The sequence below is a fragment of the Ochotona curzoniae genome, unplaced genomic scaffold (assembly GCF_017591425.1).
Source record: "Ochotona curzoniae isolate NIBS_2020 unplaced genomic scaffold, NIBS_Ocur_1.0 contig_908, whole genome shotgun sequence".
Taxonomy (NCBI): Eukaryota; Metazoa; Chordata; class Mammalia; order Lagomorpha; family Ochotonidae; genus Ochotona; species Ochotona curzoniae.
Window position 1 is genome coordinate 37,616,725 of NW_024466607.1, and position 20,469 is coordinate 37,637,193.

A 20,469-nucleotide genomic window follows, 5' to 3' on the forward strand; every position below is an offset into this window, starting at 1 on the left:
ATAACACTACCATCATCAATAACTGATATTTACTGGGTCTTTGCCACATCCCGTCTCTCTTCCACTTCCTCCTTCCCTCCATATATCCTAAGTATTGTCATTATTGTTCACTTAAAGAAAAAAACAATCCTGTTGTTTAAGTGCTTGAACACCTGCCGTCTATAAGGGAGACCAGGCTGAAGTTCCCGACTCCTGCGTGTCAGCTATGCCTATCTCTTGCCAGTATGGGCATTTGGGGCGTGAACTGGTATAGAGAATCCATCTCTCTCTCTCCTCTTTGCCACCCAAATATATCAATTTTAAAAATTTAGCACAAATCGAAATGCCGATGCTGCACCAGGATTGTAGTTAGTATCGCTGTTTTATGAAGTTGGCTGGAGTTCTGTGCTCTCAGTGTGTGAGCTCTGGCCTGTCGGTGGAGCCACTGGCATCCTCACGGCCCACCTGCTCACGTCCACTGCCCTGTAGGATGAGGCATCGGTGTCTGCTCCCTGGGCGCTTATGGGTTAGCTCCTGCATCTTGCTCTTCCTAATAGAGCTACTGCGAACATTCCTGAACATTTTGTTCTCGCAGTCTTGCTGAGGACACTTCCCCTGTGCACTTGAGCAAATTTAATTTTGGAATCCTCTGAAACCCCTGCTCCTCTGGGAGCAGCCCCTCCTCGGTTTTCCTCCCAAGTGGCAGAAATGATTGCATGCTGCGTGGTTCAGAAGGCCCTTTCCATGTGACGCAGCAGCCGTACCTCCTCAGCTAAGGTGCCCGTGGCCCACGTCACGGAGCCTCGGTTCATTTCCGGATTCCGATTCCCAACTTCCGTTTCCTGCTAGCACAGTTAACACTGCGAGAACATGACGCGATATTTGCACAATGACAGTCAGTTACTTACACAAACTGGGAGACAGCAATCATGGCTCAGATAACTGGGTTTCTGCCATGCCCATAGTGTTACCCCAGTTCAGGCCTTTAGAGACATCATTAAAAACAGAAAGTAAAAAGCGAAACGATTAGAGGTACAAAGTGCTGCCAAATTGTCACTAGGTTTATCTTCAAGGAATCCGGTAATTTCTTGATTTGTTCCCTATATAAAATGATCCTTTAAAAAAAGTTATATAATTAGCTAAGGGAAGTGTGTACAACTGTTCTTTTTCCTTTTTTGAACCCATAGATGTTTAATTTTCTACAAAACGCTGTGTTTTCTCTATTCTTGAGGTAGCTCTCCTTCAAGAATAGATTTTCGAAGGTGTGGGGGTGTATGGGAGGAGAAATGCTGTCCCATTAAATGTGCACGTCTATTATAAGATACAGAAACTTGACATTTTTCAAGGTATGCTTTAAGGCGCTCTCTATCCGAGGTTGAGCTTCCTGGCTTGGGGTCATGCAAAGAAACTTTACAGGTTGTTCAGAATCGTAGTTTCACTGTTACATATTTCTGTGTCCAACTTTTACTTTAGAATCTGGCAAATGCTTTCATTGGCAGTTCCCACGGATACTGTATGTTGCAAAGATACAAAAAAAGATACACGTTAAGAGTCAACGTGGATAAGAAAAAAGAGCCGAAAGACCTTTCCACTACATTTCAATCGTAATTTGAAAGAGAGCCATAGGGAGCACCGACAGATCTCAGTTCTAACTCATGTACTGGTGGAAGTGCAAAATTTCCTTTGCAATCTATCCATCCTGCAGGTAAGGCTCTTAGTTAAAATGCAAAGGTACCTATGGCAGTCCATTGCCAGTCAGTTACAGCTCAGCCAGACGTAGTCCTTACCTAGAACTGACAGAATGAAGTCATGAAGGGATGTGTTAGCAGAAGCCTTGGATGCTTCTGGCTCACTTTCCTTGTTGGTTCTAGCACTTGTGTTCAACTGTGACAACACTAACAATTCACATCAATTCACATTCACCCACCCCCCCCTTTTTTTTTTAATACTACTGGCTTTTTCATGAATGTGATCCAATTCATTCCTTAGTGCAATTCAGTGAGCAAGGGATTAACATCTTCATGAGGGCCCGGCGCCGTGGCCTAGCGGCAAAAAGTCCCCACTTGAACGCCCATAGATCCCATATCGGCGCCGGTTCTAATCCCGGCAGCTCCACTTCCCATCCAGCTCCCTGCCTGTGGCCTGAGAAAGCAGTCGAGGACGGCCCAAAGCTTTGGGACCCTGCACACACGTGGGAGATCCGGAAGAAGTTCCTGGGTCTTGGCTTTGGATCGGCCGTTGCGCTCACTTGGGGAGTGAATCGTCGGATGGAAGATCTTCCTCTCTGTCTCTCCTCTCTGTATATCTGACTTTGCAATAAATAAATAAATCTTAAAAAAAAAAAAAAAAAAAGAACATCTTCATGGTATAAATGGGAAAACTAAAGGCAGATTGGCTGATAGACTTTCTGGCCAACAATTGACCTGTCTTGAATCTTGGGCTCATTCCATGACACACATTTCCCCTGGGGTTGACTGGAGTAGTTCTGATAAAACCTGTTTGGATACAGGATTCATTCTAGAATTCATAGTTAAACCATGCTTATTTTATTGTTATTTTTAAAAGATTGGTTTTATTTTTATTGGAAAGGCAGATTTACAGGAAGAAGAGGAGATATGGAGAAAGGTCTTCCATCTGTTGGGTCACTCCCCGAATGGAGCCAATCCAGAACTGAGCCAATCTGAAGCCAGGAGTCAGGAGCTTCTTCCAGGTCTCCTATCATAGCAGGGTCCCAATTCTGTAGGCACATCCTGTGTTAATTTCCAAGGCTACAACAGGGAGCTGGATGGGAAATGAAGCAGCCAGGACATGAACTGGTGCCTATATGGGATGCCAGCATTTATGAGGCGAGGATTAGCATTGTGTCGGCCCAAACTGTTTATTTAAAAAAAGAAAACAAACAAGAAGTTGTAACAAAACTATAAAACATACATATTTTGAAGATCTTAAAATATTTAAAATCCAGGGTCCAGCGCCATGGCCTAGTGGCTAAAGTTCTTGCCTTGAATGCACGGGGATCCTATATGGATGCCGGTTCTAATCCCGGCAGCTCCACTTCCCATCCAGCTCCCTGTTTGTGGCCTGGGAAAGCAGTCGAGGACAGCCCAAAGCCTTGGGACCCTGCACCCGCATGTAGGAGACCTGAAAGAAATTCCTGGGTCCTGGCTTTGGATCAGCATAGCATCGGCCATTGTGCTCACTTTGGGAGTGAGTCATTGGATGGAAGATCTTCCTCTCTGTCTCTTCTCTGTATATCTGACTTTCCAATAAATAAATAAACCTTTAAAAGAAAAAAAGAGACATGACTAAAAATTTCAGAGATTTGCTATGAAAATCTTTCTGCATTAAGATTCAAATCTACTGAGAACAAAACAAAACAAAACTATACACTGGATAAATCTTTGGCTATGACAGCACAAATAGGACCCTGTAAAAAATCTCTCTGGTTTTAACCCCTCTATGGGACATTTTTAGATAAGAGCACATAAATTGAGGTTAAAATATTAAAAATGGAAACTTCTCAGAGAGATCTTTCTGTATGACAACCAGGAAGTGTAACACAAACCACCGGAGACCCTAGGCCAAGGAGAGTGTAGGAATGAAGAGCTGTGGAAAGGTATTAGGCTAGAAGTCCATGTTCTTAACGTGCAAAAAGACACACACACACGCATGCATGCACACACACAAAACACACACACGCACACACAAAACACACACATGCACACATGCATGCATGCATGCACACACACAAAAACACACACATGCATGCACACACACATGCACACACACGCATGCATGCACACACACAAAACACACATGCACACACACGCACACACACGCATGCATGCACACACACAAAACACACACATACGCACACGCACACACACATGCATGCACACACAAAACACACACACATGCACACACACGCACACACATACATACACACACGCACACACATGCACACACACATGCACACACATGCACACACGCACGCACACACACACACACATCTTGACACCGGATGTCATTCACAGGCTCAGTGGGCTCAAGAACCTTCTTCCAGGGAGTGGAGAAGAATAACAAGCTGTGTTTCCCAACCTAATTGCTGTTAATGACCACATTATTCAGTTTTGTGTTACTGTGCAAGGACTGCAATAAAATCAGGTGAAAACGGCTGACTTCCAGCCAAGCTTGGGCAGTAAATCCTGTCCTTCTGGGCAGGGACTATGATGGTCCCATTTTCCGACCACTCCTGGCCTGCAGGAGGCGTTCAGGACTATTGACTGAGTGTGGGAATGACCCGGTGACTTCCACACTTCCACTTCAATTGACTCACTCCCAAGAGAACTGACTATATAGATCTGACTGTGGATGTGAAGGTCAAGGGCGTTGTGCAGCAGGCAGTGAGACCCCCCAACAACGTTCTTTTTCAGGGAGCTTCTGTTGCTCCCATTATGGTCAGCAGAAGCCACAATGGCCAGAGCTGAGCTACTCCAAAACCAGAAGCCAGGAGCATCTTCTGTCCTTTATGCACTCAGGGCTACTTTTCTGTGTTTGGTTTCTTTCTTGGGTGCCCTTTGGGCAAGCACATGTGCCTTCTGCAGGAAGGCTAGAGGAGCGTGACAGACGGAGAGGGAAGGTAGCTCAAAATTGGACAGAAAAACCTTCCTGATACACAGGAGTAACTTTTCAACAACTGAAGTTTGGATAAAGCCCAGTTTCCAAGTTGTTATTACGAGAACTGGCACAGTTGGTGAAGCCACTCTGAAGACACTGGTATTCTATACTGGGACTGCCAGTTTGAGTCCAGGCTGGTCCACATCTGATCTAGCTTCTTGCTAACATGTCTGGAAGGTGACGGATGATAACCATTCAGGTACTTGGGTCCCTGACACTCACGAAAAATCACATGGAGTTCCCAGCAACTGGCTTCGACCTGGCCCAGTCCTGGCTCCTGCAAGGCATTTGCAGCGTGAGTCAGTGAATGGGAGACCTCTGTCTCTTTTTGTCTGAAACTGGGATTATTCTGGTTTTCCCCAGGAGTTCAGGGGCCCAAGGACTTGGGCCATCATCTACTGCTTCATAAGCAGGGAACTCAAACCAGTGCCCATAAGGATGCCCAGGCAAAGGATTAGCCTGATATACCCCGCTGTGTTGGTCTGTAGAAGGACATGGCAAGCTTAGAAAGTCAATGAGCACGGATTACAATTGATAGGAGAACACTTGTATGGGAACAACTGGATGGAAGCCATTTGTGTGACCGATCGGATATCATTTGTTTGAGAACTGAACTACTGACCATCAGTCAGAGTCCATGCGTGTTATTATAGGCTCCATGCACCGAGTCCATTGCTGCAGGACAGTGACACTGGTTTTTTAAAAACAATATTCTGAAAGTTCCTATTATAAAAGTTATCTCTCGGGCTACACTTCAGAAAGTGTTATGTATGACATCTTTGAACTCTCATTTCATCAACTTCGTGTAGATTACAAATGATCATTTCCTGCTAGAGTCTTCTCTTGCTTAGGGTTTAACTATTAGAATGAAACCCTCGGTAAGCAGACATCTTGATGAGAGGCTCCAGGAGCCTGAGATTCAAGATTCCAAATTCAAGATTTCTAAATGCTTGCAAATTTCATTCATTCAGCAGCAAAGTCTTATTTTTCGTATCAACTCTTTTTTGAATCATTCTCCAAATGTCCTCAATGGCTCCAGGGGACTAACGCTAGGAGGCAGAAACAATTCAATTCCCTATGGGAGAGGGTAGGGACCCACAGGCAGAAACTCAACCCATCTCCATGAGAGGGGACAGGGACCCAAAGACTTGAGGTCTGGTTGTTGCCACCCAGGGTCAGCATGAGCAGGAAGGTGGACCGAGAGCGGAGCTGGGTAGCAAACCCAAGTGCCTTTGCTGTTAGGCCACTTGTCCTCCCCATCAACTCTGAAACATTTCTTGGGGAGGTAAGCAATTTCCCTTCTCTCTTGCTGAGAACCCAGCACCTGGGGCCCGGGCATGAGTCACTGTATTTGGGTTGGAGGCAAGGTAACACCAGTGGGGGATGGGGATGCGCCGTCAAGGACTTGTTCCTGGAATTCTGACCCGAGCACCTGTCCATGCCAGCTCTTCTCTTTGCCCCCTCTTTGTCGCTAATCGGATGCAGACCTGGAGTAACTTTCACAGGTGTTGACTGAAACCCTGACATTGCAGCTGAGTGAGTGCCCCGGCCTTACTGACAGCTCTCCGATATGAGCCCTGTGAAGGGAGGCCTGGTACCGTGTCTAAGCTTCCTCACCATTTCCAAGAAACTGTCCAGGAAGCTCCTTGAGGGGAGCTCATGTGTTAACTGAGCTAATTCACATCAACCCAGAGGAGGAAGCGCTGCACGGCTGTGCAATCCATGGTTACTCAAACCAAGGATCCACAGCATGGAATCAGCCCAACCCAGCCCACACCTGACCCTCACGTGTCTTCAGGTCTGCGGTATGGAGATTTCCAATCAAGAAATGCTTATCAGAAGTCGGGGAACACCACAGAGTGATTCTTTCAGAGCTAAAGGCTGCCTTAGGTACCCAGGGAAATGGAAGGTGTCATGAGCCAAAGCAAGGCCGAGCAGAAACTCTGCCCCCACTCTAGGCTCTCCAAGGGTCTGCTGCGGGGCGAGGGTGACTGTCGCGGGATCAGACCTAGGGCTGTATCACAGCCTGCTTTGCTCCTCTCCCATCTGCAGATGTAAGTCAAGGGATTTTCTGAATCTGAGCGCTAAAGGTGGAAATCAAAATGGGGGCTGGTGAAGTGACCTGGTGGTACACTTGGCACATGTCACGGATCTGGCTACGGGGCTCTGGGATCAGGTGACCGGGCACAGATCTGAGCCATTCCATGCCCAGGGCATGTCCATGATCTGCTCTGTGCTCCTATTTCCTCACATGTGAGATTCAGGCTGCACTGTCATGGTGGGCAGTGCCACATGGGCCTTACTCATCATGTCCACTGCCATCAGGCTAACCTACCAGCATTGCCAAAATTCAGGAAAATGGAGAAGATGGCTTTTAGGGATAGGCTCTCGTGCAGCTTAAGAACTGAATTTAGATTTTCTTTATATTTTTATCCAAACTCTGTAATTTATACCAGACCAAAATCTATTTTTTTTTCTGCAGGATGAAGTATTTTTAATTCTTCCTCCGCAACACGAAGCTTGAAAAGCTCGGAAGAAGGAGGAGAGAGACCCCTACAAACACCTCCGGCTGGCCTTCCCTCAGCAGCTGACTAGTTCTTGGGCCACACCAGCAAGTCCAGCGTGGCTCTGGGTACCCGTGCATGGCTTCTGGCTGCTCCCCGGGGTGGACATGTCTGATGGAAGGGGGTCGCCGGGTGCTGGCTCCCACTCGCTTGGTGCTGCGTGGGTCTGAGGAAGTCAGCAAGGACAGAAGGCACTGCCCTGCTGCTCAAGGCCAGAGGAGGACAGAGGATCCCAACGCTCTACTCTGTGGGATCCTGCTTGCTCATATCATTGACTCTTTACAGTATGCCAGCTGTATTAAATGTATAAGCATTTAAAAATTTTTGAATTTGTTATTAATCCATACAAGAGAGGACACACACACACACACACGCACGCATGCACACACACACACACACAGAACTATCATCTGCTGCTTTAATCACCAAATGTCCGTAACAGCTCTGGGCTAGAAGCAAAAGAGTTGATAATTCAGTCTGGATCTCCATGTGAGACTCAACTGTTGCCTCCCAGAGAGCACCTCAAGCAGGCAGGAACTGGAAGCAAATCTGGGATTCCAACCCACATACTCTGATCAGTTTATACTGATGTATACTCTGGCGTCTTAAACACTAAACACTCATCCCAAGAACATCATTGTATTCAGTTTGCAAAGCAACTTCACACAGGGATGCTAAACAGGTCATCCAAGACCACAGATGGGCCTAGGACTCACAGAGGGGCCTCTGGACCTGGAGACCCGAAGCCATGCTGCACAGTCAGGGGTGGCTGTGGGAGACCCAAAGCGATGCTGCTGCACAGTCAGGGGTGGCTGTGGGAGAACTCGTCACATTCATACTATGTTCATACTTTAAAATTTATTTTGTAGCAAGTGTAAGAGCATCCAGGTTCACAACTTACAAATTGGCTTCAAGAGATACCTATTATTTTATGATGTCTCTCCAGTGGTTTCCAGATAGGAATAAACTCATTCATACATCTCTCGTTGGGATGCACAGGTTAGCGAGGACTGCTCCGATGCACTAACCAAGCCGCCTTCCTCTCACCCACATTCCGGCATGTCCCAAGTATGGACTGAAGCTCTGGGCACCCTGCTGGAACTGCCGAGGTGTTCATACGACTCTTGACGCAGATCAAATCATCAATTTAAAAATCTGAGCAGGAAGCCCATTCTGGCAGAATTGACTATGGTTAAGGCTGAAGCACCTTAACTTCCAGCAAATTCCATAACTTCTATACTGGTTGTTAATTAGAATGTCTTAACAGAAGAAATGAGGGGCATGGTTGACAAGTTTTACCACTTAACTCCTGCAAGCAGTTACGCCTTCCTTGAAACTGATTCAACAGATGAACAAAACATCAACGCCATAGCTGAAGAACTACAAAAATGGCCCTCAGACATGTAAAATCAAATAACCTCAAATGAAATACCGTCATCTGATTTGGAAAGCCAACAGGAAACCAAAAGAGTGGATAAAATGTAGGTGATTGCTTGAGGACTAGGACATTCACAAAGAGACCACCCAGGAGTTCCTCAGATCATTTGGCTGGAACATTTTCATAAAAGCTATTACTTAGGGAGATGACATGATGCTGAGGATAAAAATAAATGCAATCCGATAATAACCCTGTAACTTTCTTAACATTACTTTCATAAAAAGAGAAACTCAACTAGCTATGTCCATGTCTGTACATGTGTACTGGCCAAAATTATTCATCCAATTAGGGTTGTGTAGATGGTTATAGGAACAATTGAGAATATCCGGTGACAGGGTGACAACGTGGTGGCACAGTGCGTGAAGCAGCTGCTTACCATATCTACTGCTGAGCCTTGAGTCTTGCTGCTCTGCTCCACATCCAGCTTCCTGCTACTGTGTCTGGGAAGGCAGGGGACATGAGCCCAAGTGTGTAGGCCCTAACACCCACATGAGAGACCAGGATGCAGCACCTGACTCCAATGCTTTGGGGTCCTGCTCCCGTGTGGGAGTCCTGGAGGAAGTTCCTGGCTCCTGGCACCAGATCAGCACAGCACCGGCCGTTTCGGTCACTTGGGGAGTGAATCATCGGACGGAAGATCTTCCTCTCTGTCTCTCCTCCTCTCTGTATATCTGACTTTTCAATAAATAAATAAATCTTTTAAAAAAAAAAAGGAAAAAGAAATACTGGGAGCCAAAACATATCATTTCACGTAAGTAGTGGTAACAGGGAAAATCAAGAAAAACGTTTTATTTTCACCATGTTTTTTTACTATGAAAAGATTTTTAGATACTTTTTAGACACACTTCAGACACTTTAAAATCTATCTATCTATTTTTCTTTTTTTTTTTAAGATTTATTTTTATTATTTTGTTATTGGAAAGGGGGATGTACAGAGAGGAGAGACAGAGAGGAAGATCTTCCATCCGATGATTCACTCCCCAAGTGAGCGCAACGGGTCGATACTACGCCGATCCGAAGCCAGGAGCCTCTTCCAGGTCTCCCACGCGGGTGCAGGGTTCCAAAGCTTTGGGCCGTCCTCGACTGCTTTCCCAGGCCACAGGCAGGGAGCTGGAAGGGAAGCGGGGCTGCCGGGATTAGAACCGGTGCCCATATGGGATCCCGGACGTGCAAGGCGAGGACCTTTAACCACTTGCGCCACCACGCCGGGCCCTATCTATTTTTCTATCCAGAAGGCACAGTTACAGAGAGAGAAGGAAAAAATGAGATCTTGCCCCTGCCAATTCACTCCCTAAATGACTGCAAGTACTGAGGCTGAGTGACCCGAAGCCAGGAGCCAGGAGCTTCTTCTGGGTCTTCCACACAGGTACAGGGGCCAAAGGTCTTGGGCAGCCATTCGCTGCCCTTCAGGCCACTTGCAGGCAACTGGAATGGAAGTGGAACACCCAAGACTTGAACCAGTGTCAACATGGGATGCAGGTGCCACAGATGGAGGCTTAGCCGGCTGTGCCATGGCACTGGCCTTTTTTTTTTTTTTTACTATTTTGAAGAATAGTCATGGAGCAAAGTACAGCATGTGGGCAATAGTTTTTAAAGCAACATTCACAACTTACACTGTTTTGGGGATGATGCAGCCCCTGCGGGTATGAGTGTGCCCATGCAAGGTTTAGGTATGTGGGTGAATAAGAAGGAAAAGGGAAGAGGGAAAGCCAGACATGTGAATGGGAGAAAACACATTATTGCCATCGAAGGTGGAACCTTTCAAAACAACAGAGGACACAGCCTAGGATAGTTAAAACATATTTTGTTCACAAAAATTCCAAATACTGAGAAGTCTGCTTAAAAACACCACTTAATACTGGAAATGTGAAGTGTTTATTTTGCTATAAACCTGCCCACCCTGTGGATGGGGGGATTCAAGATGCTCCACCCCTGTCTTCACCGTACAGGTGTGCCACTGAGGGCTGGGTTGGCAGAATTAGCCAGGAGTGTGCAGGTACTTGGGGGAGAGGACTGGGTAGCAACTGTTGCCCCCAGGGAGTCCGGCAAGAAGTGAAGCAGAGGACTATTGGAAAATCCAGGCTGAGCCCTGGAAGCTTTAAGGAATCTGTGGTTCAGCAAGTCACAGAATCGGAAGTGGGAGGAGGAGGAAGGAAGGGACACCAGGAAGCCCAAAGTCAGTTGAAGAAAATTGGATCGAAAGAGAAGGGAAAGAAGGGGAAGGTCCAGGCGTGGGTGGGAGGTGGGGAGTCCTGGAGACAGAGCCTGGCGGGGAAGGTGGTCTAGATCTGTTTCTCAGGTACCCAGACAAATAGGCCAGGAGGAAGCAGGCAGGACTCCTAAGCAGGTAAGCGCCAATGACCTTGGGAGATTCCTGGGAGTGTCCGTCTCCAGGGATGCTGTGAAGCATTGGGGATGACAGCCCTTGGCTTAGAATGGAAGAGATGGCTTATAACTCCTGATGAAGGGCTGACATTGTGGTGCAGTGGGTTACATTCCCACGTGTGACACCAGCATCCGAGTGGGAACCAGTTTGTGTCCCAACTGCTCTGCATCCAATCAGTTCACTGCTAATGGCCTGGGAAAGCAATAAAAGATGGCTTAGGTACCTGGGTGTCTGGCAACCCACATGAGAGATGGGGGAGAGGTGCCTGGCTCCTGACTCCTGGCTCTGGCATGAGCTAGTCCATCATTCTGGCCCTCATGGTCATTTGAGTAGTGAATCAGTGGATGGAAGAGCAATCTTTCTCTCTCTGACTTTGTGTTTCAAACAAATATAAAAATTTAAAAAAAAAATCTTTTTAAAAAAACAGTTTGGATTTGAGTGCCAATGGGAAGAGTTGCGGGGTTCAACTGGTTTCCCAGGGGATCCAGAGTGAACAAGGAGTTGGGTACCCATGTTCTCGGGGGTCTCAGGGCTAAGCCAGCTGAGACATGTGAGATTCCAGGCTATGTGACCCGGATGGATAGCAGACACAGGTGACTACCAGGTTCCCACTGACCCATGCAGAGAAGGAATACTGTACTGGTTCTAAGTGTACACACACCATGTATTCTTTGCAACAACTGCAGGAAGTGATGCTGTGGTGATCTCTACTGAACAGTCAGGAGTGAAACAACTGGCTCAAGGTTACCCAGATGGGCTGGCTTCAGCATCTCCCTTTAGCACCTGCTCACCATCTGGTCCATAGACTCAGAGATCCTGGGATGTCTCCTGAGTTCCCTGTTGATTCCCTACCCCAGGAGATGCTCCTCACAGCCCCTGCCTCAGGCCCCCAGGAGATACAGAGGCAGCTTCCAGGCCAGGAGACCTGGTAGACACGTAGTATGAGAAACCATGTATGGGGGCTGGCATGTCATATGACAGAAACATTTTAAGTCCTGGCTACCCTGTTTATAATCCAGCTCCTGCTAATGTGGCTGGGAAGGCAGTGGAAAATTGCTCAAGTGCTTGAATTCCTGCACCCACGTGGGAGACCTGGGTTGAGTTCCAGGCTCTTGGTTAGGTTTGACCCAGCCCTGGCCACTGTGGCCATTTAAGAAGTGAATCAGCTGATGGAAAATCTCTCTGTCTCATTGTCACGCTACCTCTTAAACAAATGCATAAAATCTTAGGAAAAAAAACCAAAAACCGTGCATGGATTTCATCACTTTTTTGCACCTAGACATATTTGCCTTTTAATTGCGTTTACCCACTAACTTCTTCCTTTGAAAACTTTTTTTTTCTTACTTGTTTGAGAGGCAGAGAGGTAGATGGAGGGTTCCCCTCCACCATTCTCCAAATGCCCGCAGCAGTATGGCCAACGTCAGGCGCTGGACACTCAACCCAAAGCAACTCTCTGAGCCACCTCCCCTGCCTTCCAGGAACAGCAAGCAGCTGGAGGCAGGAGTGGTGCAGTGCAGCATAAGCTGTTGTGCTGCCTTTCCAGCACCCTAGCCTATTGTCTGAAGTGCCCTTTGCAGTCACTCTGTCCTGTTTCCACAGTGCTGGAGTCCCAGCAGGGGTGTGGCCCGGGCTTTCACCAGACCTACCCCACTCTGACCTGATCGTCACAGTGAATTACATACTGACTGATGAAAACAGCAGCAACAACATGGGGGAACACCATTTTCCTGGATGTTGGAAAAGGCTGAGGACCTGAAGCCCTCTTAGGGTTCTCTGCAATGGTGTTATGTTCCCCATCCAATGGGTAAGCCATCGATCACGCTGGGAGCTGAAGAATCCCTGTCTCTAGTGGTTTTTTTGTGTCTTTTCTTGTGAGTAGATATGCAGTGACCTACTGCTGCACCACAGTAGCCTACATGGTCCAGGGCAGCCACACGCTGCCCAGGCTGGTACCCGAGGAGCAGCAGGCCACACAGCCTCAGCGTGTGGTCAGCTGCACCATCTGGGTCCACGAGTGCCCACTCTGGAACACAGAGCAGGGCTGTTGCTGAGTGACACGTGACTGTGTGTGATGTGATCGTCTCCTGGTCAGTGGGAGCCTGCAGTTTAGACTTCCAAGCAAGGATGTCCAATGGCTGCTTGGAGCACAGGGAGAGGCTGAACAGAAGAACCCCCGGACCTGCAGCACAGGGGTCTGGGACAGCATCCCACAGCAGCACAGGGGTCTGGGACAGCATCCCACAGCAGCACAGGTCTGAATACCGGCTGTATGCTTTCCAATCCAGTTCCTGGCTGATGTGCTTGGGAAAGCAACAAAAGGTGGTACAAACGCTTAGGCCCCTGCCACCCACACGGGAGGCCTGGAGGGAGCTCCTGGTTCCTGGCTTCAGCCTGGCCCAGCCTCATTTGGGGAGTGAATTAGAGGATGGAAGATCTCTCTGTCTCCCCCTCTTTCTAACTATGCCTTTCAAATAAATCTTTAAAACAAAACAACAGCTAAGCAGTATGGATAGGGCACTGAAAAACTGAAAAACAAAGAGTACATCAGAGTAAAAGCAGCATTGTATCGAGGAATGCTGTCAACTAATATTAACAGCCATGTTTACGTAAATAAAGCACATTCTCATTTCACAGGAACACAGACAAGTGAGGAAATTTAAAAACTAGGCTTTAAGAAACACCTATAGCATATTTCCCCCTGCCCCGCCACTTAGCCAACCCTGCCAGCTGAATACCGCCTCGGGAAGAGGATTACAATTGAATTTACATCTGTGGGTTCCAACTTCTTTTATCTATGGATAACGAAGGTTTTCTGAACATCAGTTCCGAAGGGAACTTAATCATGGCTATACGAAATACAGGTGTGCGAGGGACACGGCTTCTCAGGTTTTCTTTATTATTCAAAGCATTCAGGATTCAATTCAAAAACTGCTTGTGCAGACAACAAACTGTGGAATCCTTTGCTAATAACACACGTGAGAGTTACTGACTGCTTCAGATCTGCTGATTGACCACAAGGGCCCTTGCCATCCAGGAACCGGCCCACTACAGAAGAGAGACCACAAGCGCCCAGTTAACAAACCTTAGTCTGTTTCTCACCACTTGCTAACGGCTTCCCTAAACATAACAGAGTTTGTGATTGCTTCTAAGCACATGTGATGGGACAAATTTTGAGAATCCAAATACTTGTCTATAAACGGTTCCATCTGAAGCTGAACGGGACGCTCTTGCTGATGCCAGCCAGGACTGTGTCATTGTGTACAGAATACCACAGCAAGCCAGAGGGCCATCACCCAGCTGGGACAGAGGGGAACCCAGACACCCTGGCCTGCCATACATCTCCTCACCCATCTTGAGACACAGCTCAGTAAAACCCTGGGTGTTCACCAGGCCAAGCGCCGCCGAGCCCCGTCTTCCAGCTAGCATGCCACCCACACCCACAAATCCTTTTCAGAAAATCTAGAGATGGCACTGGCTATGCTGAAATGCCTCTCAGAAGCAAAAATCACATTGAACGATACAACTAAAAGCCTTTTTTTTTTTTTTTAAGTTGCAACCCACAGCCCACACGGGTAACAGACAATGTGCTGTCAAAGAGAAGTGGCAGGTGTGAGCAGGTGCACAGGGACCCTCAGTCACGGCGGCACGGGCATTCTCGGATACTCTGGTTTCTGCAGGAGCTTCCGAGACAAGGAATCTGAGACAGAACCACTCTGTCAGGCACTGCCAACTTTGAAGGGCTGTTACTGACAGGCTTATGCATACGTGTGGAAACACACGCGCACACACGGCATCCTGAGAAACGGAACAGGTACTTTTCCTTCATCCCATTAGCAAATCCTAACGTGTCTGTAAGAAGTAGGAGACCGTCAGCAATGAGAAAGCAACAAGGGAAGCGAGCAACGCCACTGTTCACCTGAGCGGAAAGCCGCCCTCAGGCCCAGGTCCTCTCACCGCCCTGGGTACCACTCGCAGCATTTCATAAGGGCACATGGTCTCCCATGAGCCTCACCCACACACTCCAAGTATTTCCTACAATCCTGCCGTCTTCAGTACTGAAACCAACACAGAGGAAATCATGCAGATCTCCAGCGGGCAGAGGTTGAGACCTGAGGAAATTCATACAGAATGCATCTCGGAGTCTTCCTGAGCGAGTCATGAAAAGCAGTTCCACCTCTGAGGCTTTCAAACATCTCAGCAGGGGACTGACTTACCTGGGAATATTCAAAATCAGTGATGGGGGCGATGCTCTTGATGTAGTCTGAGCGAAACTGGTTTTCAGGGTTGGCCAGCGGAACTGGAGGTATTATGGTACTCATTGCCGACACTATGGTCTAAAATGAAATACAGAGAAGCGACATGGATTAAACAGAGATTTGGGCATTACGGAGAAGGTATAAGGGAAGAGGCGTGAATTTCTGTCTACAGTGCTTTAGACTGCAACCACAAAACAAACAAACAAACAAAAAAGCCCTTACCACAATAGCATCCTTAACATTTTTCCGAATGTCCAGAATTTTCTGCTTTTTTTCCCTGTGTGGAAAGAAAACTATTATTAATACCATTTTTCCCTTAGCGCTGATTCGAATCGGCTGAGTGGGAATCCAAGCCTCTAGCTGCACAGCGAAGCTGGTTCCCAGGCCACCACCACCACCCCAGGACAAGGTCTGAGTAGTTTTCATCTGGGAAGAGAGAATATTACCTGTTTCTAAACTGCAGCCCGCCCCCCCCCCAAAAAAAAACCTGTTTGTTTTATAACAGTCACTTACAATAGGTGACTTAAAAAAAATCCATGCAAGTTACCCCGTCAAAGTGGCTACACCACTATGGCATTGCATAGCGATAGAGTTGCAGCTACGATACGATACGTTTTACTTGAATGCACCTGTTTGTTGTTAACCAATCCCTATGATGGGAATGTGACGATCAAATACATTTGGAGAAAACTTTGGATCTTCCCCGAATATGCATGATTGCTCCCCCACCCACGGTCTTCACTGTGTAGACCATAAACCCTAGTAGCATAATGCTGTCCCAGCTCTAGGTACTGTATGTTGTCAAAGGCTTTAAGTTCCCCGCTGGATGTGTGTGGGCTCCATGCAAATAGTTACATGAGGAATGTCACCCTCTGAGGTCTGGGTAGCAGAGATGTCCTGGCAGGGAGCACCCACAGGCACGGGGTGGGGTGGGGACTGTACTGTTTGCATGCTTAGAGCCAAACCACAGATATGGAATGAACTGTACTTTGTGACTCGTTTTGGAAAAGAAGGATTTGTGTGGCTATACTAAATTCAACTGCCTGTTTAGTCCCTACCGCACTCTGTTATCAAGTGCAAGGCTTAAGGGCAAAGTTGATAAGGATATTTCTTACTCTGGATTGAAGCCGTTCACGTGCAGGATCCTCATCTGCTTGACAATGGTGCTTTTTCCGGACTCACCGGCCCCTACAAGCAAACAGATAAAATGCTGCGGATCTGTGTCTCCCCCCTCCACTGAGAAACCCGAGCAGCCGCCGCCTTTTTTGTCACTTCCCGCCTGCCGGAGCCAGGCCCAGGCTTTCTGACCAGGCTGGGGCCAACAGCTCTGCCAGGGGAGTGTGCGCTCCTCGAGCTGGAGCCGCAGCGCGATCCCCACCCTTACCCAGTAACAGAAGCCGATGGGTCGCTTTGTAAGCCAGGCGCTCTTTCTGCAGCTGTTTCTCGATCTTTTTGTTGGCTTCGCGGCGTTCTTTTTCATCGACGCCCTGGTCTTCTGTCGTCTTGCTGTTGCCCAAACACCCCATGCCTGCCCGCAGAGTTTAGGAATGCGCACAGACAGCACGCGAGAGACGCAGGTGTTTGCGGATCTGGCCACCACTCCGCTCTTTCTCACTGCTGAAAGAAGCGGCCGGGTCTCTCCTTGTGTCCGGATCGCAACAGATGTTTATTCTCCCGCCCCCTGTCCACTGCAAACTCCCAACTGAAAAAGATGCAACGAACACGCGCTGGGGAGGAAAAATGGCTTTTTTAAAAAAGAGAATTCTTTAAAAAAAAAAAAGAAAACTGCTCGGTAAACACCGCACAACAAACCAAGATGGTGAGAGTGCGGGCTCTGCGCTCCGCTGGAGACCGAGAGCGACCAAGACTCGCTCAGTCCTACCTAGCCGGGCACCCCGAAGGGGCAGCGCGCACTGTTGGGTGCAGGGTCTCCGCCGGGCTGTTGGCCCAGCACAGCGCGGGAAGGACGGAGCTCGCCACCAGGTCCCACCAGGGCACCTGTCCCGGCGGCTGGAGTCCCCGCTCGGCCTTTGCCGTCGGACGCGCGCCTCCTTCAGTGTCCAGTCTTGAGCGGCAGAAGGGGAGAGGGAGGCAGCGGCGGGGGGCGCCGCACAGGTGTTCTTCGGGTCCCTCAAAGAGACACACTGGCCCCTCCTAGAGCCGTACGGGCCGTGGCAAGGTCAGGGGCTGATGCTCCACGGAGAGCCCGGCTTTGGGAGGGGGACCGCTTACAAGCACCGCGCGTGGGGTCCCGAGCCCACCGCTGGCTCCTGCAGCCGCGGCCTCCCGGCTCCCTGGCACCCGGCGCCCGCGAGAGTGCTGTGGGCGCGCTCTCGCCGCCTTCGCCCCGATCATGCATATTCTATCAGGGAGGAGGTGCCCCGAGGCTCCCCCAGTCACACCGCCTTTGTTCCCTAGGCGCTTTAGACGCTGCCTCGCGCCCACGCCACCGGTCCTTCCCTCCGCCCCCCGTTCCTCCTCTGCAGTTCTTCTCGGCGCCTCCTCTTCTTTTCTAGAAGACACTGTGGCCTCGAACTTGGCCTTGGGGCAGAGAAACGGATGTGGGCGGGAGTCCGGCACTTGATGTCCTTCTCTGTGACTTGGAACCCCCGGAACACCTTCCCTTTGCCAGCAGGACCAGGGCGCGCACCCTTTGCATGTGGCAAGGGCCACAGGCTCCTGTGAGTCCGGGCCGCGGTGGAGACCTTCTCTTAATAGGCTCTCTGCTGCTGCCAGGTCGTGGTCGCCAGGCTTGGTGGGCCCTGGCCGTGGCCCCACCGAGATTTCTTTAGATGCGTTGGTTCAGCTGTGTCTTCCGGGATCCACAAGTCTCCAATTTGGCCTTCTAGCTCCACCCTCAGCCCCAAGCGCACTGCCCCAAGCAGACACGGCCCCATCACGGGGCAATCATTTCCCCCCAACACCTCTCCATCCCTGAGCCTCGCTACCTTTTTCAATCCTTCTCCCCTCCCTCCCCCCCACGCCCTAGGGCTTTGTTTCTCTCATCCATGTAAACTCACGCGGCTCTGTCCAGTTCCACAACCCTCACTTCTGGCCTGGAGGAGCTCAGCTCGCCAGTGAGCCGCTTCCATCTGTGTGTGTCCTCTGCACCCTAGTACACCCACATCTCTGACCAAGGTCACATCAGGCCTCCAGTCTGGTGCCTTGGTGTCAGCCTTGTTGAGAACCTGTGGGGAGTGCCTGGAAACTGGCTGTGTCTGATTGTAGGTAAAACCTGGATCGAGTCCCTGCATCCCAGGATCAGGCTGACCCAGGCATGGACACTGAAATAACCCCAAGAGACAGGCACTCTTGTCACCATCATTTTAACAGGTTGAGGATGAGGGGTATGCGTACCCAAACTCATGCAGTCTAGTCGGAATTACTGCACAACACTAGCGCTGGAGTGTGCCCCAACATTTTGCTTGACCCTAAAGAGTAAAAACGTTCTCAAGGAACAGCATTTGGGCATGGCAGGCTGAGCTAGGGCTGGCAACACTAGCATCTCATAGCAAGTGCGGGTTCTAGTCCTGGTTGCTTTGCTTCCAATCCAATTTCCTGCTGGTGCCCCTGCGCCCATGTGGGAGATTTGGATGGAATTCCAGGCACCTCAAATCAGAAGCTAGTCTCAATCCTAATTATTGCAGTTGCTTAGAGAGTGAACCGTAAGACAGGCGATCTCTTTCTGTCTCCTTCACCTGCTGTTATTCTGCCTTTCAAATCAACCAGTCAATCTTTTTAAAAAGTGCTTTCCTTATGTAAGGGGGCTTCAAAAACTTTCTGAAAGACAATTTGAATTTCCTATGAACTTCTTGAGATCCCCTTGTAGAGCAATGAAACGTTTCTTATGGAAAAAGCAGAGGTAATCTTTAAAGTTTATTTCTTATTTGAGAGGGAGGGAGAGAGGTAGAAGAATTGGGAGAGGAGAGAGAGATCGAGAGAGAGATCTTTCATGTACTAGTTCATGCCCCAAATGCCTAAAACACCTAGGGATAGACCAGCCTGAAACAAGTATCTGAGTTCCATCCAGGTCTCCCACAAGGGTGGCAGAGCCAACACCTGTGGCTTCCCGAGGTGTGCATTAGCAGGAAGCCGGGCCAGAAGTGGAACAAAGACTTGAACCAAGATGCACTGCAATAGCTGTATGCGGGCCAGCCAGGCAGAAGCTCCCGATATTTAAAAAGCATTCGTATTTAAAAAACAATCATCTGGGCCCAGCACGATACTGTAGTGGTTAAAGTCCTTGTCTTGCACACTCCGGGATCTCATATGGTCTCCGGTTCTAATCCTGGTTCCCATCTAGCTTCCTGCTTGTGGCCTGAGAAAGCAGTCAAGGACAGCTCAAAGCCTTGGGACCCTGCACCTGCGTGGGAGATGTGGAAGAGCTCCTGGCTCCTGACTTCGGATTGGCTCAGCTCCAGCCATTGAGCTCACTTGGGGAGTGAATCATCAGACAGAAGATCTTCTTCTCTGTCTCTCTTCCTCTCTGTATATCCACTTTTCCAATAAAAATTAAATAATCTTTTTTTTAAATCATCTGGTCTTTTTTTTTCCTAGCTTGGTTTTAGAGGAAAGTGATTCTCCTTTGTATAACGAACCATTGGATCAGATTCCAGATTCTAGCTGATGCAAGATTGGAGGCCAGGCAGTGCAAACATCTGTTGCCAGGCAACTGCAGAGCAGAGCATCATCATCATCATCAGCAGCAGCAGCAGTGGCTCACATCCCAGCCAATGCATAGCCACCTGCTGGGATGCAGTGTGGACAGGCCTGTAGGTCACACAGCAGAGCACAGAAGACAGAAAAGCAGCTGAGCTCTGGAGGAATCTGAAAAGCTCAAAAGTAAAACAAAGTGGAATTCTCACTTAAAGTTTATGACTTAGAGCAGGTCTCAGAAATCTTGGGACATTTAGAAGTTTAATTATTTACCTTTCTTTTATAATTAGCTTTTTAAATTTTGAAAGACAATAAAACTTTTTTTCTTTTTTGTTTTTTTTAATTGTCGTGGAAGATGGTGAATGCTGGGGAACAAAAAGCCGCCTGCTCTCTGATTAGCTGGAACTCTGGTCCCCCACAGCAGTCTGAACAAAATTTGTTTCCTGGTTTTATGGAGACCTTTTGTGGAAATCCACTTAACACTGGATGAGAGAAAGTCAAAGCAGTTATTTC

At 48.5% G+C, this 20,469-nt stretch overlaps 1 protein-coding gene across 2 annotated transcripts in view; it reads right to left on the reverse strand.

The window, feature by feature from the left end:
• Window positions 1-20,469, reverse strand: part of LOC121165870 (guanine nucleotide-binding protein G(olf) subunit alpha) — a 146,347-nt gene that overhangs the window by 81,852 nt on the left and 44,026 nt on the right. The window contains exons 1-4 of one of the 2 annotated variants that reach the window (XM_040994873.1): window positions 16,685-17,064; window positions 16,416-16,488; window positions 15,523-15,577; window positions 15,259-15,378 (exon numbers count right to left, since the gene is read on the reverse strand). In XM_040994873.1, the coding sequence (XP_040850807.1) occupies window positions 15,259-15,378; window positions 15,523-15,577; window positions 16,416-16,488; window positions 16,685-16,826 (390 nt within the window). In that variant the 5' untranslated portion in view covers window positions 16,827-17,064. Of the gene's footprint in view, window positions 1-15,258; window positions 15,379-15,522; window positions 15,578-16,415; window positions 16,489-16,684; window positions 17,065-20,469 lie in introns of those variants that run through there. The other variant, XM_040994872.1, reaches the window with a different exon arrangement.